Genomic DNA, 24,928 nt, shown 5'->3' on the forward strand with positions numbered 1-24,928 from the left:
TTTAGACCCAACCAAGATGTAACTGGACACCAAACAGCACACAGGTCACTGACGGTGATAACTTAAAAAGGCATCCAGGAACATGCAGGCAACATCATCGCATGGTTCTTCGCATATTAGTCAGCAGTTACAAGCAGATGTTGGCAGATTCCTGATTCTTACCTTCACACTCGTGGTTCTTTCCATGCCTCACCCCACCCCCCACCCCCTTCACTTGCAACACTGCAGTGAAATGGCATCACGTCACTGCGCTGGATTAGCCATGAAGACAAAATGGCCTCGCCAAATAGAATCAAACGCTGTGGAAAGCAGTATAGGTGATAACAGTCCTGGCCGATATGAACCCTGAGGTTATCAGCAACATTACGTTTTAAATCTACCATTTATCTCCTATAACGCCGGCATTTTGCACACAGCGGATCGAAGCAAAGGCGGCGTAGAGCGAGCTCTCCTCCCGATGCCGCGAATTACAGCGGCAACTGGAATATCCCCGAGGTTTAAAACTGTGACGTCACTTTTATTGACCAGTCACATGCTTAGGCTGGCGTCCAAATTTACAGCAAGGATTTAGGAACGGCAGCACTTTTTATTAATATCGAAGATACCGGATGATATCTCTATGCATCAGTTCCCTTAGTCAAATTCCAACGCGTCGTGAGTGCGGAATCCATCACTCACACGTCCGTCCTCGTCAATGACGAAACATCGCCGGAGTAGTGTTCTGATGGATGGTGTCAATAAATGGGTATTTCTTAGTTTGTCAGACCTGTAAACGTCCACTAACACGCGTAACCAGCCGTATCCACATTCCAGTAAACGAAGTGAACCCAAGGAAATTTGTTCCAAATGTATTTCAGGTCATCCACATGGTTAAAATATGCAGGCCTCCAACGACATCACTTTCCAGTTGACGAGTCCACAGCTTAGCCAATTACCAATCAGCTGACGGTCTCTGACGTAGTGCAGCCGGGTTTTCATTCTCTATCATCACAGATATGCATTTCGGTAACCATGATAGTAGCTAATCTGACGGAAGCCCAGCCGTCGCAACGCGGCCAACCAGTCACCATCACAGATACGCGCCTGCGGAGCTATCACAGAGGACAGGCCACCACGCACCAGCACCCATCCCCTCACCCTGCGGCGGCCGCGGCCACACCCCATACCGAGAGACAGAAAGAGACGCCATCACACCAGGGACGGTGGGCGGCAGCAGCCGACCGCGGCCCGTCCGCCGACAGACCGTCTACCCGCCTGACGCGTGCCGGGCCCGCGGCCGGGGCGCCGGCGCCCGCGAGCTCCCGCCACACGGCAACCCCACCGCCGCCGTACAAAACAAGGCACGTGGATGGGCCGGTACACATGCGCTGCTCGGTTTGCACATGACCGGACTGCAGACGGTCGCCTCCAGCAGGCCGCCGCCGCCTGACTGGGCTAGTGCCGGTCACATGGCCGACCGCGACCGGCGCCGCCACCGGTCCCCCGACCGACGCTTGTGCTGCGACCGTTCCCGAAGGCGGACGCAGTCCTGCCGCGCAGAGGGGTCACGTGGGGCTGACACGGGACGCTCGGCATGGTCGCCCATCGGACCGCTGCAAGCACACGCCTCGTCCGGCGCTACCCATCGGTATCAGAACTAACGCCCACCATCAACGCAGGCGGAGGAACTGGGGGGAGGGTGGGGCGACGCCCGAGCCTCTGTCGCCCACGCAGAGCTAGTACTAGACACTAGCAGTACGGAGCGCGGGAGTAGGAGACGGCGCCTCATTCCTTCTCGTCCTCCTTGTAGTGCCGATACTCGGGCTTCAGTTCGTACATGTTACGGTGGGGGTTCTTCAGGTTGTAATTGCAGACCTCGTTGAGGATTTCCTTCAGGTACGTCTGAGGGCGAGACAGGTCAGGGTCCCGTAAGTCGGGCAATCGCACACTAGGTTTCACACAACAGCTGCTCGATGACTCCAGGCAAATGCTGCCAATGGTGCGTGACGGGTATGTTTGGCACACCAGTGACAGACAGCACCATGCTCTTCCCTCCCCGCTCCAAACGTGTCCTTGAATGTCTAGTGTATATGCCTATTGACAAAGGCAGCTGCCGGGCAGACATAGACAAGCACTCGGAACAGCAAACATGACCATCTTAAACAGAAAACAAAGCCGGGCACGAAATCGTCGTCGTTCCGGCTTGACAACGCACTCAAGAGCCGTTGTAGGCAATAATCTGTCCACCCTAGAGGACAAGCAGCATAACACTCAGCGGTTTGCACTGTGATTCCCCGACTCATCGTTCCATTCCTACGGTGAGGCGTTATCAAAAGACAAAAACGCCCGCGTCGCATCGCTGGTCAAGGCGGATGGCCGAACACGCCGGTCATCCGGCGCCAAGGTCAATTGGAGCACCATCGAACACGGCGAGCTATCATCGTACGAAAGCTTCTCGTGGCGTAGACGAATGGTGTAGACGAATGAACCGTCCACAACCCTCTGGACAGCTCAACACTTGCGTGTATACATGTACATATATGTTTATATATATATATATATATATATATATATATATATATATATATATATATATATATATATATTATACGGGCTTCCCTTCGCACGATCGACACATGGGGAAGCCCGTAATCAACTGGGATAAGACCACTGTCGCTTATATCAAATAAGAGGCCATTGTCGGCATTCTTTAACAGGAGGTCACCATCGCGTTAAGGTCCCGAGGATAAGTAATTGGGCCTGAGCCAAGATAAATGGGGACTTAGAAAACAAACGGACATGCACATCCAAACATTGTGAGCAGCATCCGCCCCGCATATCCCCATTTTGCCCCCCCCCCCCCCCAAAAAAGGGCCCAAAGTGGATGAACTCAATTGCACATATTACTCTCACCAAAAGGGCCAGCCTGGCTGGGCACAAAGTCAGTTGATTCGCTGGCAGTAATTTGTGAATTATCGCATGAACACTACGCCGGAGAGCTTCCCAGTCTTCTAAGGTCATATGGAAGGCGATGATTCCAATGCAATAGGGTCCTGTACCTGATTTCATACCCTTACGTTTCGGTATTTCTATATAACACACACGTCTCCGGCCCGCGGAAAGCCTGAACCTTGCTGAAAGGTGTGGAGAATACTCATACACATTAAGCACTCTTCCCAGCCCAACTTGGCCATTGGTGGACAGGATATTTCTGCAGACTGTCACCGACGGCTGCAAATGACCCAGTCGTCCGTCACCCGTCCCAGTGCGACTTATAGGTCACCGACTCTTGACTGATAGCGTATGACGGGCTCTTTTGCGGCACAGAGCTCAGCAGCAACAGAGGCGACGGTAAGTGCAGACACACAGTCTGAGCCCGGCGAAAACATCTGGCACTTCTGTGCACAAGCGTCCCGCGGCTTACCTAACAGTGACGGTTAGTTATACAATGGTACAAGTGCTTGCGAGGGTACTCCACGAACTAGGTGACGCACATAGCATTGTAAGGGGACATCAGTTCTCAGCCAAGTTTATGTCGGCATGCGTCGATCGGTAAACGCACGGGCTTTTGCTGATCCCATCCGAGTTGAAATGGTCTTACGTCACTCACTTTCACCTGCATCGTCAATGCTTGCACGTAAAAACTGTTATCGACATAATGTGCGGCTACCGAATGGCATGATGTTCAGGACGCCTAATGACTGGAATACATCCGGAACTGTGCGAAATCGTCCCAGATGTGTTCAACTCAACACCCCCAATTCTGTCCTGATTGTGTTCACCGCGTCAGACAAACATGATACGCGCAAAGCACATAGCACAACTGTGGCGATACGGCTGAGCGGGTGGGAAGGCGGGGCAGCCGGGCCGGGAGCCGGGCGATCTGAGGGAAAGTCGGGCCAGGGGCCGGGCTGTCTGATGGACAGCCGGATTAGGGGCTGGGCTGTTTGGGGGACAGCCGGGTTAGGGACCGGGCTGTCTGAGAGACAGCCGGACTAGGGGCTGGACTGTCTGAAGGGCAGCCGTCTGGGGGCCGGGCTGTCTGAGAGACAGCCGGATTACGGGCCGGGCTGTCTGAGGGACAGTCGGACTAGGGGGAGGGCTGTCTGAGGGTAGCCAGACTAGGGGTCGAGCTGTCTGAGGGGCAGCCGGACTAGAGGTCGGGCTGTCTGAGGGGCAGCCGGACTACAGGTCCGGCTGTCTGCGGGGCAGCCGGGCCGGGAGTCGGGTTGTCTGAAGAGCAGCCGGGCCAGGGGCCGGGCTGTCTGCGAGGCAGCCGGGTCGGCAACCGGGCTGTCTGAAGAGCAGCCGGGCCAGGAGCCGGGCTGTCTGCAGGGCAGCTTACCACAGGCTGACGGCTGATGGTGGCCAGGTCACGGATGTTGTAGTACTGGTGCTTCTCGAATGCGGCGAACAGCACGTTCAGCACCTTGTCCTTGTCGTCCCGCACCTTTTTGCCCTCGGACTTCTTACGCTGGACAAACTCCATCTGGGACAGACGGGCGTCGTGCGAGCATCTAGCGACCACGGCCCACCACCACACTCAAGGGTCGAACAAGCACACAAACCTCATCGACAGTGACCACAAACACGGAGGCTTCACGAGATTGCATCGTGCTTGGTACGGCGTACCATGTCGCCGTAGCTCTCAATGTCAAACGAATGTCGATCGAGACACAAACGACCATCGAATCGCCGCACGGCACCAGCTGATGCAACAGGTTTGTTCTGCTGGCCGCTGGGCGAGTGTTGCCATCAGCACCGTCGCCGCCCGCGACCGCTCAGGTGCGGTCCGGCTCGGTCCGGTCCGGTCCGGTCCGGTCCGGTCCGGTCCGGTCCGGTCCGGTCCGGTCCGGCCCGGCCCGGTCCGGTCCGGTCCGGTTCGCCCACTGCCAAACCCCTCTCACGTTGTAGCGATGGTTGGCCACCGGCTTGACGTGCACCACGTCGTCCAGTCGCTTGGCCATGCGGGTCGGCACAGCAGACTTGCGGAACCCCTCCAACTTCAGACGCATGTACGTCTCGTTTCCTGCAGCGAAGGCATACGCTCGCGACTGCGTACCAATGTCACGGGAAAAGATAGATGGCGTGCGCGCACCTGTGCGCGGCGCGCGTACACAGGAAAGCATGCATGTGTGACTGCGCACGAGTGCTAGCGCCACTGCCTCTGAGTGCGGGAACAAGCTATGACGCCGTGGTACACAGTGCGCAACAGCAGACTTAGTCACTCCACAGGCCGGACCGGACGCGGACGGGAGCCGGCGTCGGCCGCCGCCGGTCGGGGTCCGTCCCGCTCCGATCCGGGTCGCTTGGGGCGCGGTCAGCTGACGTGCGGTGGCATGTGACATCACATGGTGGCGCGTCCGTCACAGCGTGGACAGCTGACCCGGATATCGAGAAGTCGGGGCTGCACTGAGGCCTCAGCGGACCTTGAAACTTTGGGGCAAAATGAAGGTCTCCTCTTAGTAGCTGAGACGAGTTAGCACTCGTCTCCACGCACGCAAATGATCCGCTACGGTCATTGGCGTCTTAAGCTACCGCATCACTTGTGTAGGTTCGGTGAAATGCTCGCAATGCGCAGGCCGAATTCTCAAACACAGCTGACGTTCTTCATACGTTCTCAGGGAATCTGCCGGCTGTGTCGCTCCCCCGCCTCCCCCCGAAATCGGAGGCATGAGCCACAAAAAACGCGCCTTAAAATCACAAGAAGGATAAATCCGTTTTCGAAAATATGTGCCTCGTCCCGCAGATGAACCATCGAACTTCAGTAATACTCCGAATTACGACAACGTTCCCCGAGGGTAGCAGTCTCTACGCTCACCGATCGGTCGGCACTCCGCCCTCTGGATGACCTTGCCCTCCATAGTCAACTTCTCCGTCTCTGGCACCACGGCGTTGCTGTTTGCTGGCGCTGGAACGACACGAGCCCCACCATGAGGACGGCGCGGCCCTGGGCGGCACGCACACCTCATCCGGCGTCGGCACCGACTGAGACCATTCGCATGCGGCAGCTCCCCACTGGACACGTGTCGTTTACTCTTTCATGTTGTCAATTATAGATGCAGAGAAGTCATTGAAAAATCAAACCGAAGAGCCTGCTTACGCCTCACACGAGGTTCTAAGTGTGATTTTCAATACCAATGGAGTCCAAACAAACATGGCGTGAGAGGGAAACGGTGGAATATCCTGAGCCGCGCGGGAGAGTTTAACTCCAGGGCCACAGAAAGGCTCCGCTCTCAACTCCGTTTAACTCTCAACAAACTGAGAACGGGACAACACAGTGTGCAGCATCCGCCAACTAAAGTAGTTCAGTCCATTTCCGGTACGCACAACCAGAGGCATTCCCATTTACCGATGCAATTCCATCAGGAACAGCCCGCAATCGCACGCATTCTGTCCGGCCCTTACTCGCGGGTACGTCATCAAAGGACATTGTTTCATCAGCATATTGCACTTTCGGCGGCGGGAAACGTCATCAGAAAACCATCACACATAGAGATACCCACGGACGGTTTGTGAGAAGACACCCAGGGTCTGGTTGTTGACGTTGCTGATCACGAACTTGTGGTCTTTCGGAATCGTCTCCGATTTCTCCATGGCCATCACCGCCTCGCTGAGCGAGAACGAGACGTCCAGCTTACGCGCTGGCGTCCTGTGGATAACACACAATCAGGCTAGTACTTAGACTTGGCGGTTGCTTACCCAGAGACGCCTCATTGTAGGATTCAACAAAGCCAATGTTGATGCCATGACCTCAGCCGTGACTTAAACATGTACTGAAACAAAACAAGCACGCGCTGCAAGCAAGCTTAGACGCATGTCGGGCCAATCATTTTGGGATATTATCGGGAACCGCGAGAGCAATCGCGGGGAAGGGAAGTCGGAGCCCATCCAGCACAACACAAAATAAATATCGAAAAATGATCCGTTCTTCGCAAACATTTTCGAGACTTCAGATCACGACAGGAGTGGATAATGTTTAATAGGACGCTAGGAAAACGGACGCATCGACGGAAGCACAGTAAAAATAAGCACAGGCAGTCATTACAACGCATTGGGATGCTAAGTCACCATGGAGCAGTGCATGCCTCGATAACCAGAAGGAAAATGATCGCATGCACCAATTACGGTCTGGGTGGCCATAAATTGATTCTGCCCGCGAAAGCAATTAACAGGGAAACTGTTACAAGGTAACTTAATCATGTAAAATATACCGTCAACAAAATTCGGAAATACGCGGCTCACTGCGTAAGCAGCTGGCTTGTATCCTTATGATTCTAAAAGAACACCAATACCCCTCGTAGTTCTCCAACTGTCCTAAGCCTTACCTTGCAATTCGCAGTTTTCCGACTTCGATATTTCCGGGCGCCTTATCCCACCTCTGGGAGATGTATTTTGGAACCTGCGGCATAGTGACTGTGTTACTTACACGTAATCCACGAGTGACAACACGAGATGCTTAAACCGTCGGGTCTTCATATGGGCATAAATCGGTATAGGGAAGAGAAGATGCATGGATATAGAAGACACATGGGTCCACGCGATCCGCTTGCACAAACGTAGCGCGGTCTGGGGACCCTCGGGTAACCTTGACAACATTCAATCGAGAGGGCGGGAGACCGACATCCAGGGACCAAGGGCAAATGAAATAAAAAAGCTCCTCCCATGCCCAGACTGTGTATCCACACAGAGGCAGCCAAAAGCATGCCACTGTCTGCAAAACAAGAGTCTGTGATCGTTCCGTGCGAAACACGCTACGAGCCCCCTACCTCAGGACATCCCACAAACCTCACTAAAAACACAGCTGGAGCGCACGTATCCCATATGATACCACCATGATACCACGTATCACACATGGCCCGTGAGCACTTCCAGCCATACGCTTCATACGATGTGCGAATTGTCACGGATTTTACACTCAAAAGACAGTGCAAACACATACATTCCACGAAGTACATAGCAGATGGCGAGCCGCAGTCTGCGACGTCCCCGGGGGAAGGAGAGGGGCTACCGGAGGGTGGACGGTTCTACAGATCGGTACCAACAGAAACGGCACCATCGGCACGCTCCAGTCAGTTCAGTAAGAAATGGTAAAAAGGTTCGAGATGTCCGTTTCGTCTTTAATTCATGACGAAAAGCAGCAGCAGCATCGCCAGCGCCATCTTTCGGCAGCTGAGATGGCGGTGAGGTGGCCTCTGCGGCGCGCGCAGCTCAGCCGGCTCACCTGACCACCCGTCACAAATCGTCACGTGCCACCTAGCTCCGGCACCGGGCCTGACATGTCAGCTCCTGCGCACTCCTAACCCCGTCCGCCCTGTTCTCCTTATCCGCCGCCTTCGTCAGAGATTATCGTAATGGCGCGTGCTGTGGCTGGGGGCCGTGACTGGGCCTCACGGCCGGCCCAGACGGAATCCCCCCCCAGCACCGGCACAGACGCCCATGACTCGCTCCCTCGTGGGGAAGACCCGGGGCACCAGCGAGCCCCCCCCCCCCCCCCGCCCTCCACAATCCACTAGCTCTGAAGCGATCGCTCTCTGGCGATGTAGATGCAATGCAACGTTTTCATCTTTCGAAAGGGCTTTAAAGAAGAGCCTACCTCAGCCGGACTATCGGTCTCCCTCCCCCCCCCCCCCCCCCCAGGCCATCCCCGACAGTCGCCGCAAGGAGCGATGAAGAGGGCCCGTGGCTGAAACATCTACGTGCAGCTCCCTGGCCCTTTTCCGGAACCGCCACCGCAGTCCAGTCTTCAGGCCGCCAACCCAGACGATCCAGCGGACACACGTACCACACCATCCGGAGGGCTCTCCGGAAGCTCCGTCGCCATGCCATGTTAATGAACTATGACGAAGTATGGGACGGCATCAACAGACGTCTTGATGATACACGCTAGTTCGCGAGGCTCGCTAGCAGTAAATGATTCCTTGAAGTGTGTGGTACAGGACAACTCTCGAGCCCACTGGTCACTTTGGCCAGCCAATGATTTCTTCACGGTCAAACCACGTAAATGCTTCGCAGTTCTCCACGGTCAAACCACGTAAATGCTTCGCGGTTCTTCACGGTCAAACCACGGTCAAACCCCGTCCACGTCAATGACATAGTTCATTGCCCCGTTGACTGGGATGGCCTCCGGCTGGTGACAGCGGCCGTGCCAAGGTCAGGCGGTGTCGGTGTTTGGGACGAACCGCGCCAAGCTTCATGGCACATCAAGCTTTCGCAGCACATCAGGGCTCACCCAGCAAGCTCTCCTTAGCGTGGGCGTTGGTTCCAGAAATCCATTCAATTGACAAATTTGGACTTGCCTTTACTAAAGCCTTCATCCGAGCTTAGGTTGTACACGGACCAACATTTTTCTTTCTGCACTGGCCCAGGTCCCAAACACGTCAGCATAAATGGCCCGAACTGTCCCTCGTAAACGTCACTTTTGTACTTTTTCTTCCAAGCATTAGGACTGTCTCACCTGGAACGCCACCAGCTGACCTTCCGGGGCCCGTCCAGGTTTCGTTACACACCCTGGACACTAAGCTGCACACTGTACTTGTATCGTGACTGTAACGCGAATAGGAAACACGCAGAAGAAAGCACTGCACCCGTATGCCTGACGCACGAGTGAAAACAGGCGCCGCCCGGCCAGCGTCGGCTGCGACTGACGGGCGCCCGAATCAACCCAGCGACGGCGGCGGCTCTTAGACGCCCCCTTGTTGTTGTAAACCTCACGTTCCCCCATTAGGAATGAACTTTAAGCTTTTCATGTCATCAAGTCAGTGAATCTCACCTCCCCAGCCTTGATCTCGCCGCGCGCGAGTGTATGCGCTGCCGCACACCGCTACTGCGAGTCTGATGGCTGCAGGTAAACAACCGGCAGCACCCTCCATTTCACTGACCGCCAGCAGTTGCGTGCAAGGTTTAGAGCCGAGGTTTAGGAGCGCCTAAGCAATATACTGGCAGCTGAACAACTGAGGCACCTAAGCAACATCTGGAGGTTCGAGCGCTGACTGCAGGGTATAGGGTGCACTAGCAGACATGCGCCGGGTCCCGCCCATTGGTTCAGGGTCATCAATGAATCTCTGAACAAAACAAAACACTGGAGTCTGATTACCACTGCTTCTTGGTACCACTGCTTCTTGGCTTCTCTCAGATCTTGGATCTCGTCTCTCACTTTTTTCGACTAGACTAGAGACCCCCTCTATGAAACTTCCATCCCCTTGGTGAAACCCCGGCTACATGCATGCTGTCAACATTGTCTAAAACGAACACATGAATCCGCGCAACTTACCTTGACCAGCCAGACGCCCCTGGCAGCATTTGTGCAATCCAACTCTGCTTCCTGTATTTGGGTGGCCATTGCAATCTGCAAACAGTAGTCTTTTGTCAAGCTGGCTTAATGAGCAAGGGTGCATCAGTGTGCATCAAGCGTGCATCGAGTCCTAAGAAACTGGGGTAGTGTCCGAATTTGGGTGGACTTGTTAACTCGAAGATGGCACCAATGGCTGCAGACTGCTCCTTGAACTGTGAATCCTGAAATCTGAACTGTGAATCATGTGAACTGTGACTCCTATTACTGTTGTGACTCACATGTTAAGGTTCTTCCAATGGTAAGGCCTCAGTTGTTGCAGTTTCAGTGTTCATTGTTATCAGAGAGGTACCATGAATCATAGCTTTAATGCCCAGAATGAGAAGTTGTGAATTGATGCACTTGTTTTCACATTAATTTGACCAAACTGGCCAATAGCCCAGGCAAGTATGGTTCCTAGCCAATCCATCATTTCTGAGATGCTCCTTTTGACCACAGATCAAGATCTGTGAGTCATCAGCTAACCAAACCACAGTTGTACTACTAGTGTACAGGCTTATCTCATTGAAAAAAGGAAACCATGGGGCAGTTAAATACAGCTATGCAGTGAAAGCACTCTGGCAATAACAAAAACTAGACCAGAGTCGATAAGACAACTGAATTGTGCATTTAAAGCATGCAGAACACAGCATGTAAAGAAAATACTTCACTATACATAACATGAACCTGGAGCTCTAAAAATTTTGATGACCTCCATCAGCTGTGTTGAAATGAATACTACATGGCAGCTCAGACATTCTTTCCTCTTTTTACCTGTTAAGTAATGATAAGAGACCTAAGTGTAGAAGCTGCTAAAGGAGGGCCCACATCTAAAAATCTGTAGGTGACATTTGGAGATAATCCAAACATCAGTAGAGCTGGCTGATAAAAACTGAATATCTTGCTTTAATCTTTGCCTGGCAAGATATAACCATGAAAGATAACATGCTAAAGTGACATAATATGGCTACCTGAGACCAGGTTGTGCTCTTCTTTTGCCAACTGTGTGTTTACTTTTCTGGTCAGACCAATCAATGCAGACATTCCAGGACCAATACCTGATCCTGGTGATACTGGATTATAAGTCCAGTGGCCTTCCTCTGGACTAATTAAGCTGAAGGTGCATGGGTTTCAAAAGTAATTGCCCTTATTCTGCTGGTATAATGTTATCACAATCTCCAGTGGCTGATATGCAAAACAGACATTTTATCTGTTCTTAAGTTTGAGGACCATATCAATGCCAAGATCACTCACATATGCACCCATATTGATCATGAGCACTGAAAACAATATAAAATCAACAATGCTATTAATCTTCAATAACATTACACAGTGCGGGCATAGCTGGCTGGTCTGTATCCCACAGCTGGGATACAGGGATGACCAAACACCTGAGTATGTTTTCCAAGTGGAAATCACACCTTTCTGACTCTGATATTATTAAATGAGATCTTGCATTTCTCAATATCATACATAGCAGCTAAGCAAAACAAGCAAATAACAGAAAATGGTGTGCTTCATGGTAAAGGCCTGTCTCTTTAGTGCCCCCTACCATCAGGTTGCTCACAGCTGCCTGGCTGGCAAAGCAGAAGCAAGCTGTACTTAAGAAGGTGAAGAACATTGTTAATCAAGACATGCTGCGAAGAACATACACCACAAATTTAAAAGTCTGAAGAGGGACAGTAGTCAGGCAGCCAGCTGGCACCTGGTGGAAATAGGCATAAAGGATGTCTCTCAGCAAACCTCTGCATTGCTTTTACAACCCAAGATTACAATATAAATAATTGGAATTTGTGCTGTGCATACATCCACCTTTGTAAGTAAGGGACACAAGTACCAAACCAAAACAAATGCTATACCTATACACACAAATTATTTTGTCTGATTGACCAGAATTTTTTCATCTGAAAACATCCTCTATTCATGTACTTCCATTCTTGGTAAGACAAAACAGCTTGGCCACACAACATTCAACCTGAATTACAAGTATCACTGTGAGATCAAATAGGTGTTGCCTTAGTTGGTGCGAACTGTATCAGCCTTAAAAACCAAAATTTGACAGTGCATCCTCCACAAGACACACACCATGTTTGGCATGTTAGGCTTTTTCAGACTTGAGGTTTTTATTCACATGCATCATGCACCCAACATCAAACCACCACACATAAAAATGTATCCAACTGTTCAACCACGTCTCTGCTATCGAAGTGGGGTGGGAAGCAAATCAGGATTGGAGGGATCAAACTGAAGCGGAGAGGGCCTCAACCAGGAAATAAGATTTCGTACGAAAAACGTGGAAATTACCAGCTTGCCTCTGGCAATTGTCTCTGGCAAATTGCCTTGCATTCAACGGGCAAAATTGGAGAGATCAAATATTATGCTGCGAAAATTGGGAGACAAGCTCCCCACCATGCTTATAACCATCCGTACCGCTGGAGCCCCCACTGTTCCTCGCCGCCAACCCGCGCAGGCGTTCCGTTCCTTCACACGTGGGGCGAGACGTGCACCTGCACCAGTATGTGTCGTCTTGAGTGGCCTTGAGAGAGCCGGCCCAGCTGTTCATTGAGGTCTGCGATTGTATACACATTACAGCTGATCAAGACGTCATTAAAACAATCTTCTCTTCAATTAATGTTTTGCTCGAAAGTTTTGCTGAAAATTAATGAAAATGCGTTAGACGCAAAATAAACAAATAATGCTGCGTTGCGAAAGGTCACATCACTCGACATAGAAACATATCGTTACGCGGGACAAGTTATTTGTGACATGGGTGTCAATTTCTCAAAACGATTGGGGGGGGGGGGGCAAGTCGTGGAAGTCGCCGAAAAGGACAGATATGACAAACTGCGCGGATGTTATCCACTGCACACTTAGATATAAGCATATGCATATACATGGCATATTTTGGAGGCCAAAATGTGCTTATCCACGGCAATCACATATATGGAAGCTGTAGTTTGCGTCAGCGCTATAGAAGTACGCCAGTTGCGTGTAACAGTAAGGACGCAATCGCACCTTTCTTTTGCATTTGCCTGCCTTTCTCTGTTTTCCCTCAAGTGTGAAACTTGTGTGTAATATGCCGTTGTAAGCGGTCTCTCAATATCTGGAAGGACGTGTCTTACCTAGCTGTGTAGGTAGTATTTCAGGCATTTTTTTCGCTTTTGGCTCGGTATGAGATGTTGTCGCCGGGAATCGTAAAAATTTTGCTGGGTCTCTATGGATGAAGCTGGGTCTCAGAAACCATGTGGGCGCATGTGGTTCCAGGGTTAATTGTGTAAGCTGATGTACGCGACTATAAAGGCTGTCACGGAAAACCCGATAGGGAGCCGCAAGGCGGGCTTCAGGCTGCAATGCAGCACTCACGATCGACATGAACGGAACACTTATCGTTGTTTTGCTGATCACTGTCGGACGATTACCGCTAAAGGTTGAGTCGGTTGGTTTCGATCGTCAGGTTTTTTGTAACTGTTTCAATGAATGTTCAGGTCGAAGTGGAGGTCGGCACATTGGAAGAGGTTTTCTAAACATAGCAGTTGGTGAAGTCATCAGGTTTTTGGGTGCTAGATTTCGACCGGTTTTGGTTTGACACGCGCCCAGGTGGCCGGTTGAATACCCTTCACTCGGGTGAAGAGGAGGTCAATTTGACCCCCTGAAATATAAAATGCTAAGAAAACTGGCGACACCAAATTTATAGAGTGAATTGCACTACATGTAAACTCAGTTGTGTCAAAACATGATATTCCTATGTTCTGGCTTTTGAGTCAAATAAGGCCAGCCTCAAATTTGGTGTCCAAAGTGCCCCTAGACTCCCTCAACACGCGCTTGGGTGGGGGTCAAATTGACCCCCCCCCCCCCCGAAGGTTTTTCCAGGAAGGTTTCCAAACGACGTGGCGTAGCTGCGTCAAATTTTGCATAGCTGTAGATAATTGAATAGCGGATCGTCTGGCATTCAAAATTTGATGTACCTTTGTAAGGTTGCTGACTAATGGCAGGTTAAAGACAGGCCATAGTTTCATCGAAGACATTTCCTAGGGAACCGTTCAATCTGATCCCATAACGAAGTGTTATGCGAAGCCATACATCTCTGAGATACCTTCTTAGGCAACACAACAGTTGAATGAGCAGATTACATTGACTTAAGTTGAGATATGGAGGTCAGACCAAAGTAAAAAAAAAACAACCCGTTTTATTACTCTAGGGCTTGCTGTATGGGATAGTCTCTGGTACTCATTTCGAATTTGTTGATAGCGGGAACCGTATTGTGCATCTTCCATGGGTTTCTTAGAGGTCATTAACCTAAAGAGGTCTTAAAAAAGAGGTCTTAGAGGTCATTAACCTAAATTGACTGCGGTCAATATTTCGTTTTTAGGAGCATACTGCCTAGCATAACCTTTATCGCTTATTCAAATGCAAAACTCAGAGCAATCTTCTATACTTTTGGTCACTATGACCTTCAAAAGGTCAAACAAGGTCACTAACCTTAAATGAGCATGTGACCTTTTGCTGATAAATGGTTATCTAGGTTGTTGGGGCTCTTTGGAGACCACCCTGCAATTTGACCTTGTTTGACATTTGACCCGAACATAACGGCCTAGGAATCTGAAACTTTGACCTAAGTGAGTTCACGTACAGGCCAACACACCTGTAAATTTGGTATCTCTAGCTCTCTTAAATCCCGAGATCTCAGGGGATCAATTTGCCCCCCCCCCCCCCGCCCAACACGTACGAGCGCGTGTTAAGGTCGATAACCTGCAGAAATCAGGCGTTTAACGACTACATGGAATAAATCACCGGTGTCTTTAATTTGAGATGGCTTAGTCGACTCTTTCTGAACCGATAGGTGTTAAAAGCCTTTTCATAATGCTTTATCTACGTTCTACAAACATTGAGGACATCGCGAAGGTAGATTGTGGATCGATAAGTTTGATCGAAATTTGAGGGTGCAAATTTTGATTGTGCATCGAGTGGTCAACAATGTGTATTAACATCGCCAAGCCATGTACTTTTATGTACAGGCCAAGCCACGTACATTCATGGCGACTGAATGTTGACAAGGTTACCCGAGGGGCCCCAGACCGTCCTATGTGTGTGCAAGCGGATCGCGTGGGCCCATGTGTCTTCTATATCCATGCATCTTCTCTACCCTATACCGATGTATAGTCATATGAAAACCCGACGGCTTAAGCAGCTCGTGTTGTCGCTCGTGGATTACGTGTAAGTAACACAGTCACTATGCTGCAGGTTCCAAAATACATCTCCCAGAGGTGGGATAAAGCGCCCGGAAATATCGAAGTCGGAAAACTGCGAATTGCAAGGTAAGGCTTACGACAGTTGGAGAACTACGAGAGGTTTTGGTGTTCTTTTAGAATCATAAGGACACAAGGCAGCTGCTTACGCAGTAGGCCGCGTATTTACGAATTTTGTTGACGACGCATTTTGTATGATGAAGTTATCATGTAACAGTTTCCCTGTTAATTGCTTTCGCGGGCAGAGTAGATTTATGGCCACCCTGACCGTAATTGGTGCATGCGATCATTTTCCTTCTGGTTATCGAGGCATGCACTGCTCCATGGTGACTTAGCATCCCAATGCGTTGTAATGACTGCCTGTGCTTATTTTTACTGTGCTTCCGTCGATGCGTCCGTTTTCCTAGCGTCCTATTAAACATTATCCACTCCTGTCGTGATCTGAAGTCTCGAAAATGTTTGCGAAGAACGGATCATTTTTCGATATTTATTTTGTGTTGTGCTGGATGGGCTCCGACTTCCCTTCCCCGCGATTGCTCTCGCGGTTCCCGATAATATCCCAAAATGATTGGCCCGACATGCGTCTAAGCTTGCTTGCAGCGCGTGCTTGTTTTGTTTCAGTACATGTTTAAGTCACGGCTGAGGTCATGGCATCAACATTGGCTTTGTTGAATCCTACAATGAGGCGTCTCTGGCTAAGCAACCGCCAAGGCTAGGTACCGCCCTGATTGTGTTATCCACAGGACGCCAGCACGTAAGCTGGACGTCTCGTTCTCGCTCAGCGAGGCGGTGATGGCCATGGAAAAATCGGAGACGATTCCGAAAGACCACAAGTTTGTCATCAGCAACGTCAACAACCAGACACTGAGTGTCTTCTCACAAACCGTCCGTGGGTATCTCTATGTGTGATGGTTTTTTGAAGACGTTTCCCGCTGCCGAAAGTGCAAGATGCTGATGAAACAATGTCCTTTGATAACGTACATTTGAGGAAAGGTCGGAAAGAATGTGTGCGATTGCGGGCTGTTCCTGATGAAATTGCATCGTTAAATGAGAATGCCTCTGGTTGCGCGGGCCGGGAATGGACTGGACTTCTTAAGCTGGCGGATGCTGCACACCGTGTTGTCCCTTTCTCAGTTTGTTGAGAGATAAACGGAGTTGGGAGTGGAGCCCTTCTGTGGCTGTCGAGTTAAACTCTCCCGCGCGACTTAGGATATTCCACCGTTACCCTCTCACTCCATGTTTGTTTTGACTCCATGTTTGTATTGAAACGATCATGCTTACAACCTCGTGTGAGGCGTAAGCAGCTTCTTCGGTTTGATTTTGCAATGACTTCTGCATCTATAATTGACAACATGAAAGAGTAAACAGTACGTGTCCAGTGGGGAGCTGCCGCATGCGAATGGTCTGTCGGTGCCGACGCCGGATGAGGTGTGCGTGCCGCCCAGGGCCGCGCCGTTCTCATGGCGGGGGTCGTGTCGTTCCAGCGCCAGCAAACAGCAACGCCGTGGTGCCAGAGACGGAGAAGTTGACTATGGAGGGCAAGGTCATCCAGAGGGCGGAGTGCCGACCGATCGGTGAGCGTAGAGACTGCTACCCTCGGGGAACGTTGTCGTAATTCGGAGTATTACTGAAGTTCGATGGTTCATCTGCGGGACGAGGCACATATTTTCGAAAACGGATTTATCCTTCTTGTGATTTTAAGGCGCGGTTTTTTGTGGTTCATGCCTCCGATTTCGGGGGGAGGCGGGGGAGCGACACAGCCGGCAGATTCCCTGAGAACGTATGAAGAACGTCAGCCGTGTTTGAGAATTCGGCCCGCGCATTGCGAGCATTTCACCGAACCTACACAAGTGATGCGGTAGCTTAAGACGCCAATGGCCGTAGCGGGTCATTTGCGTGCGTGGAGACGAGTGCTAACTCGTCTCAGCTATTAAGAGGAGACCTTCATTTTGCCCCAAAGTTTCAAGGTCCGCTGAGGCCTCAGTGCAGCCCCGACTGCTCGATATCTGGTTCAGCTGTCCACGCTGTGACGGACGCGCCATCATGTGATGTCACATGCCACCGCACGTCAGCTGACCGCGCCCCAAGTGACTCGGATCGGAGCGGGACGGACCCCGACCGGCGGCGGCCGACGCCGGCTCCTGTCCGCGTCCGGTCCGGCCTGTGGAGTGACTAAGTCTGCTGTTGCGCACTGTGTACCACGGTGTCATAGTTTGCACACGCACTCAGAGGCAGTGGCGCGAGCACTCGTGCGCAGTCACACACACATGCTTTCCTGTGCACGCGCGTCGCGCACAATTACGCGCGCGCCATCTATCTCCTCCCGCTACATTGGTACGCAGTCGCGAGCGTATGCCTTCGCTGCAGGAAACGAGACGTACATGCGTCTGAAGTTGGAGGGGTTCCGCAAGTCTGCTGTGCCGACCCGCATGGCCAAGCGACTGGATGACGTGGTGCACGTCAAGCCGAGGGCCAACCATCGCTACGACGTGAGAGGGGTTTGGCAGTGGGCGGACCGGACCGGACCGGACCGGACTGGACTGGACTGGACTGGACTGGACTGGACTAGACTGGACTGGACTAGACTGGACTGGACTGGACTGGACTGGACTGGACTGGACCGGACCGGACCGAACCGGACCAAGCCGGACCAAACCGGACCGGACCGGACCGGAGCGGCTGCGGGCGGCGGCGGTGCTGATGGCAACACTCGCCCAGCGGTCAGGAGAACAAGCCTGTGGCATCAGCTGAAGCCGTGCGGCGATTCGATGGTCGTTTGTGTCTCGATCGACATTCGTTTGCCATTGAGAGTTACGGCGACATGGTACGCTGTACCAAACACGATACAACCCCGTGAAGCCTTCGTGTTTGTGGGCGCTGTCGACGAGGTTTGTGTGCTTGTTCGACCCTTGAGTGTGGTGGTGGGCCGCGGTCGCTAGATGCTCGCACGACGCCCCGTGTCCCAGGTGGAGTTTGTCATGTACATGAATGTGAACATTTAACATTCAGTCTGAATAGATTAGTGATGCAATTTATGTAACGTGGTTTTTAACATGCGCGCTCACAAATCTTAGCATCAAAAACCCCGACACCGGGCGCTGCACCCGCCGTTGTCGGCGGAACGTTGGTGATCGCACTCAACTGCTGGGGCTATATGGCGTCGCCTGCCACTCACCCTGGCAGGAGCAGCGGAGCTCAGTGGTTAGCTTTTCGTCATGGCTTCCGTCATAACTTTTCGTCATGGGTGGACAAAAATGATAACGGTTCTGAAAAAGTTACATTTAAGGACTTGAATCGGTTAGTAATTATGGTAAAGTGACAATGTCGGGTACGCGTACTGGCAAACCTTAGTTTAAAAACCTCGACGCCAGGCGTTGCGGTCTCCGTAGGCCGCGCAGCGTCGGCTCAACAGCTAATACTAAGCCGTGGCCAACAGACGGACGAAAATGATGACGCTTCTGAAAGAGGTGCACCTTTGAACGCTTCAGGACATCAAATCTTACATCTACAAGGCAGTCTGGGCGCGTATTGCACGTGTGCGATTTTTAGACTGATGGTAAGAACGGATTGGCCATTAGAGCACCGCGAAGTGGTGCTGAAATCTGGCGGTGAAACTGAAAGAGCAAAGGTAGATCCTCTATTTTTTTGTTTTTGTAACTATTGATCTGTCCAGAAGACAGCTTACACTGCGCCCGCTGTTCGGTGGCACTTGTAGTGGCCGACGCCGTTCGGTTTTACGGAAGCTGTAACCCAGACCGCCACGTCAATGGGGCTTTACGACGCACTCAACTGCTGGGGCTATATTGCGTCACCTGCCTCTCACCCTGGTAGGAAGGTCGGGCACAGCGGGGAATCGAACCCCGTGCCTCTGGTTTCCCAGACGCGCAGTAGTTAACGCAGACGCCTTAACCACTACACTACCGGCACCCATTTGCAACCCAAACCATCGCTGCCCTTGTTCGAGGTTGCGGGCGAGCATGTTCAAACCTTTTGATGCACTTTTTCACAAGTCCATTCTGAAAAAAATGAACGTTCCTAGGCAGACATGGAATGGCCTTGTTCGTTCTTTTTTAACCTCATTTCGACCTACTCTATTCAACAATAATGAGACCTCCACTTTACTCAACATTAATTAGGCCACTTATTTCCTTCCGGGCACGGGGCCCCTTGAGTAAAGCACCAAGGGCACATTGCCGGTTCCGGTTAGGAGCTGAAGGGCCATTCCGTCCGATCGCGAAGCGTCTTCTGGCTGTATTCTAGCGACACAGGGCGGGATCTCCTGGTCGATCCGGAGGCCATTGGAAGGATATATCATATCACATTATTCCTTTCCCTGACACGGCAGGTCTGATCTGCGCATTTGGCCCCGGATCAGCACAGTAGCCCTCATTGACGCATCAACATCCCTGATCGCCGAAGGTGGTCCAATAACTGTCACACAGGCTCCAGTTCCGTGCTTTCTTCAGCGATAAGAAGGAATCCCTGAACGCAGATTGTATATGAAATGGGGTACTAAGTTTATATTGACATGGCTAATCCATATTAGTCTCAAAATGCTCAAGATGCAGTCGGAACTGATTGCTGATAAGAAACTATGCAATATGGTTTTGAACATACGCGCTCGCATGTCACAGCAACAGCAGTCTGATCGCCCGGCGTTGCAGTCTCCGCAGGCCGCGTGGCTTCGGCCTGCGGGAGTGATACTAAGCGATGGCCAATAAGCAAACGAACAAGATGACGTACTTGAGGAAGATGGCTGGTGAACTATGTAAATCGGCTTGTATATTTAAACGTGGCGCAAAAGTAAGCTAAACACAACCTGAATTTGAAAAGTGGGGTGGCGGGGGGCAGTCAACACCGCTGCCCCCCCCCCCCCCCACCTTGAAAAGTGGGGGGTCATGCCCCCTGCCCCCTATTCCTACGCTCATGTTTCCAAACATGAATATCATCGTTATGGGCACGTAGTTTGGAACTTTCCAGGTACTCGCATATTTATTCGCGATTTTACATAATTTAGTTACATTCAGCTGTTCGGTTATCGCTCTACTTCAAGTCAGTTCCCAGTCTCCTTGCCGACCTATTATCTCGTACCACCGTCCAACTTCCTGTATTATGTAGCACGAACGTGATCCAAATATGGCGACCACCCTTTCACTCTATCATATTTCTCGCATTAATCTACATTATAGCGACGCCCCGCCTATCCAAGGTAGGTTGCACACGCTAGCCACGTTTCGGTCCGAGCCCGTGGCCGGGGCCCACGTCCGCGCACGACGGCAGAGGGCTCCCACACCCCACAGAGGGTTCCCTGTGCGTGACAGCCTCGGCTGCTGGGTCATCTGAACCATGTAGCTCTGCCCTAACGCCCCCATTCTTCTTCGTCCCAGTCTTGATATGGTCATCACTGGCTTAAAGGACCTATCCAAACAGCCGACTGACCAAAGCGTGTCCGAAACTTGCCCTGAACGCATTACATTGGTTGAGTCAATTGAAGCTCGTTGGTGCCAGAAATCACGATGATGTACGTTAGACACGAATTCCTCGGTGATCATATCTGTTCTGGGCATTAAGTGCCATATGGCCAATGAGGTAGTCTGGTGACCAGAAGAGGTCAAACTTCACGGAGGCTAGTTCATACGCCGGTGTTCCGGCAGTGTTCTAATGTATGGACATTAATATTTTTGTACTCAAAACTCATCGCTGCTCAATTGCTATAAAAACACTTGCCGTGATCGCGGGTCTGCTTTTGAGGGTGCCCGTAGTGTCGTAGTTAATGCGCTTGTGTTAACCAGTGTGTGGGACACCAGAGGTACGGAGATCAATTCCCCGCGGTGTCCGCCCTTCCAGCCCAAGTGAGAACCAGGCGACGCCATACGCGGCTAAGTGCGTCGCAAAGCCCCGATGACGACGACGACGGCGACAGCCCTGCTTTCCTGGCGTAGAAAATAAGAAGCAGGATCCCATTTTTTTATCACACCCACCCAAGCCCAACATCTGGGTTCAGTTTGGTTCACGCCAAAGAACCAGGGGAAGCAGTGGTCTAATGTCAAGATTCAGCCAGTCTGCCATTTAACCACCATTAGAACCTGGATCCAGGCTCTGGTTTGGCAAAGAACTACCAGAAGCGAGGACTGAAGTGATCTAATTGCCAACAGCGAGTTGGAGAGAACCGGGAAGCAACCATTTACAAACCTAGAACATCTGCTCTTAGCCACACTGGTCAACTGGTAGTCAGCCAGGAGCTAGTCCTCACCTGTGACCTGCCTATGGAGGAAGTGATCAAGGTCTTGCTGAAGCTGGTGGTGGCATCCTTGCATTCAGTTTAAAACCAGTCTATGTAATGTGTAATGGCTGGAGCGACCAGCACCTCACTCTCAGCAAACATGTTCAGTGTTGACATCTGTGCATTGCCAATGAGCTTAGCACAAGCTGGTGACAGGCACAGGCCTCCCCCCATTCCAATTACACCATGTAGACCAGACTGGTGGCAGGCTCTTTCAAACACTACAGACTTGTGAGCTGGCTGAAACTGTAATTTTTGTTTTGTTCTGACATGGCATAGTTGTACACAGCCAATGGTTTGTATCTGTCACCCTTAAAATGTAAGGATAGCTGTAATAAAAGGTAGCAGTAAGTCAACTATGAGGATAATCCTGCAAATCCAAATTGATCACCAATGAGCAATGAAGTTAAGCATCAAACAGGTCTGACTCCAGTATCAATTTAGCAATTTGGATCTCCTGCATAACACAGTATTTCTAGTATACAATTTGTCAAGTAAGAGCACTTGAATACTACAAAGGAAGTGTGACCTTTCAACAAGCAGGAAAAAGCAATGGCAAAATGCTATCCAGACATTCAAAGTTCATTGACATCCCAGATTGAGCTATTGAGAACACATTAAGTATATTTTGGTAAAACTGCAAAACAAAAATAACCTAGATCAATGTCACCAAACTTGGGGACTTGAATGGATGGACACCTTCACATCATGCTCAGATTTAAAGCAGAATGCTGCAGCCAAAGTGGGAACTGTCCCAGGTAAATGACTGAAAAGTATTGTGTCATGCAATGTCTTCTCTTGATACACGCTCATCCATGCCGTAATGGCCGCGTGCCATTCAGCATTGTTAAATGTCACTGCGACTGACATGGTGCATTGAATTTGTCCTCCACTCCATTCTGCTTCACTTCAATTCACAACACAGCCAGTGCCTTTCCACAAACATGTATTAGCTAAGTGAAGCATGAACAATGCAGCTGAAGGAGGCAGAAAGCTCTCTGATGTCTGAGCCAGTCTTTACCTCAGCAGAAAGATCTTGTAACCATAACCCTCATATGAGAGCTCAGATGATGGACCACAGCTCAAGCTGTGATGTTCACATCATAAATTTTAGCACTCAATAACTGTATCAAAGAGTAAGCCAATATGCCTCCCACTGATACCCAGTACCATATCCTGTCTGGCAATGTCCTAGATTTAATAGTCTGAATCATAGTCATATTCTTCATCATTTACCTCAATGATCTGGAAGTTGACAGTATACCGCAGCATTCCACCCACACCACCAAACCCTCGTACAAACTGAGAGCCTTCTTGTGACCGGTCTGTGATGATCTCAAGAGATGCTCCAAAGGACTTGTAGTTGTTGGCAAGCCATTCCAGGAGTGCCATGGACTCAACCATCTCCATCTCCACACCAGATTCACTGTCAGTGAAGTGGGTTCTGTCCTTTTCCTCTTCAGGTGTCAGATGCAGTATCTTTTCTTCCCCACTTGCATGGTTTTTCAGCACAATTCTCTGAATGTCAAGATTCTCCCAGCAGATCAGTGTTTCTACTGCCCCAAGCTCCAGTGCTGACAAGGTATCCTTCACACCGAAGCAGTACTTCCCTGTGTCTTGGCTGATCTCATCAAAGTACCTGCCAATGAGCTTCTTTTCCTGGATGAAACTTCACATTTGCCAGGCTCTCTGCAGATAGCTCAATGGCTTGGTTGAAGCCATTCTCACCACCATAGGACACATCCACCAGCTTGATGATTGTTGCTTGAAGTCTGGGATCAAACATGTCAGACTGGCTCAGTTCTGTCTTGAAGTCTGCACTTCCAGCCAGGATCATGCCAGCAATGTTCGGCCTGTCATTGGTGATGAAAAGGGTCACTGCTGTTTCAGCGACCTTTCTCACATAGTTGTGTCTCTTCTCCATCCTCAACCGAGCAAATCTGAGAGCAGACTGTCCACCTCTGCCATGTTTCTTTGGCAAGTCTACTGTGAACTTGTGCAAGACGTCTCTGGTGTTGCCCTGCAGAGTTCCAAACAAGGCGCCATTTCCATCCATTATGATGAAGCCAAATTTGTTGTCATCAGCAAGCAGGGCTGACAGGGCCTCAGTATGGAACTTGTTGTCACAAAGGTACAGTGAGGTGTTGATTGCCTTGAATGGTTCAAAGTCAATGTTGACCTTCTTTTCCTTGCCCTCCTCTGTCACGATTGTGCCACAGTAGATGACAAGCCCATTTGCTGGGACTTTCGTGTACAGTTTCAGCCTATGCTGCACCGATGTGATCGCTCCAAGCACAGACAGCCGGTTCACTCTCGACTTGATGTTTGACGCGGTCCCAAACTCATCTGCCAACATTTTGGCCACCCGAGATATTTGGTCCCTGGGTGGTATGATCAGTGAGATCATGCTCGTTCCATTTCCTCGCGCCTGTTCCAAACTTTTAATGAGCTTCTTTATCTTCCAGATTTCCACATTCCTGTCTGCAGACGTATCCTCCGTCGAGGCCATATTGGGTAGTTTCACGTCGAGATGGCGCTTAGAGCCACCCGATCACCACCACCACCAAAAATCGACGCCGCAATTCTTGTAGGTACACTTCTGAGAAACACTTGGTTATTGCCAAACGAAATCACTGAAAACACTCCCAGAAACGTCCCAACCAGAGAATTCACGCCAACCACATGGCGCAACGCCGAGCGAAAGAGGTGGTCAGGGTTTCATTTGTCAGTGTCGCGCTCATCTTGTAAATTCATCGCGACTGGAAAACAATTTTCTAGGATTTGTCGCTCAGAATTTAAGGATATACAACAGAAAATAACAAAAATCATCTCATTTATCACAAAGAAACATTAAGGACCTCACAGTTTTGTAACCCTGCCAACAAATCAATTCGAATAAAACCGACCTCTTTGTTCCGGTTTTGACCAGCTCTGTAGCACTGACGCGTCATGCTTGCACGCCTCATTCTAGACATATTTCCTTTACTTTTTCTATAATTGAAATATTTGAGTAAATCAAATTTCAAATTGATACTTACATCAGCAATTTATCATCCAAGGAAATAAGATTGACATATTAAGCATGAACAA

General features: G+C 50.5%; 2 protein-coding genes and 1 long non-coding RNA gene across 3 annotated transcripts; 1 reads left to right on the forward strand and 2 right to left on the reverse strand.

Annotated features, from left to right (window-relative positions):
- Positions 1-835: 835 nt before the first annotated feature.
- On the reverse strand, positions 836-12,819 carry TfIIFbeta (transcription factor TFIIFbeta). Its single transcript, XM_037220633.1, has 8 exons — positions 12,740-12,819; positions 10,253-10,327; positions 7,308-7,381; positions 6,486-6,631; positions 5,801-5,890; positions 4,887-5,008; positions 4,325-4,468; positions 836-1,881 (listed from the first exon to the last, which is right to left on the reverse strand). Exons 2-8 carry the CDS (start codon positions 10,319-10,321, stop codon positions 1,765-1,767), a joined length of 762 nt encoding a protein of 253 aa, XP_037076528.1. The 5' UTR covers positions 10,322-10,327; positions 12,740-12,819; the 3' UTR covers positions 836-1,764.
- A 3,559-nt stretch (positions 12,820-16,378) lies between these two features.
- On the forward strand, positions 16,379-18,016 carry LOC119096307 (uncharacterized). Its single transcript, XR_005094047.1, has 3 exons — positions 16,379-16,444; positions 17,040-17,129; positions 17,923-18,016. It is a non-coding gene; the product is annotated as an uncharacterized LOC119096307 (long non-coding RNA).
- Positions 18,017-22,767: 4,751 nt separating this feature from the next.
- Positions 22,768-24,548, reverse strand: eRF1 (eukaryotic release factor 1). The gene is given in 2 exon segments (XM_037219538.1): positions 22,768-23,506; positions 23,508-24,548. Coding segments are annotated over 2 exon segments (1,311 nt in total). The 5' UTR covers positions 24,348-24,548; the 3' UTR covers positions 22,768-23,035.
- Between the last annotated feature and the right edge of the window lie 380 nt (positions 24,549-24,928).

Source organism: Pollicipes pollicipes, unplaced genomic scaffold (genome assembly GCF_011947565.3).
Source record: "Pollicipes pollicipes isolate AB1234 unplaced genomic scaffold, Ppol_2.1 Scaffold_4295;HRSCAF=5057_pilon_pilon_pilon, whole genome shotgun sequence".
Classification (NCBI taxonomy): domain Eukaryota; kingdom Metazoa; phylum Arthropoda; class Thecostraca; order Pollicipedomorpha; family Pollicipedidae; genus Pollicipes; species Pollicipes pollicipes.

Coding starts and splice junctions, on each gene's coding strand:
- TfIIFbeta (XM_037220633.1), bottom strand. CDS start 10,321: ATGGCCACCCAAATACAGGAAGCAGAGTTGGATTGCACAAATGCTGCC. Junction 6,632..7,307: donor GGAAAACTGCGAATTGCAAG/GTAAGGCTTAGG, acceptor TGTTATCCACAG/GACGCCAGCGCGTAAGCTGG. Junction 5,891..6,485: donor TGTCTTCTCACAAACCGTCC/GTGGGTATCTCT, acceptor GTGTCGTTCCAG/CGCCAGCAAACAGCAACGCC.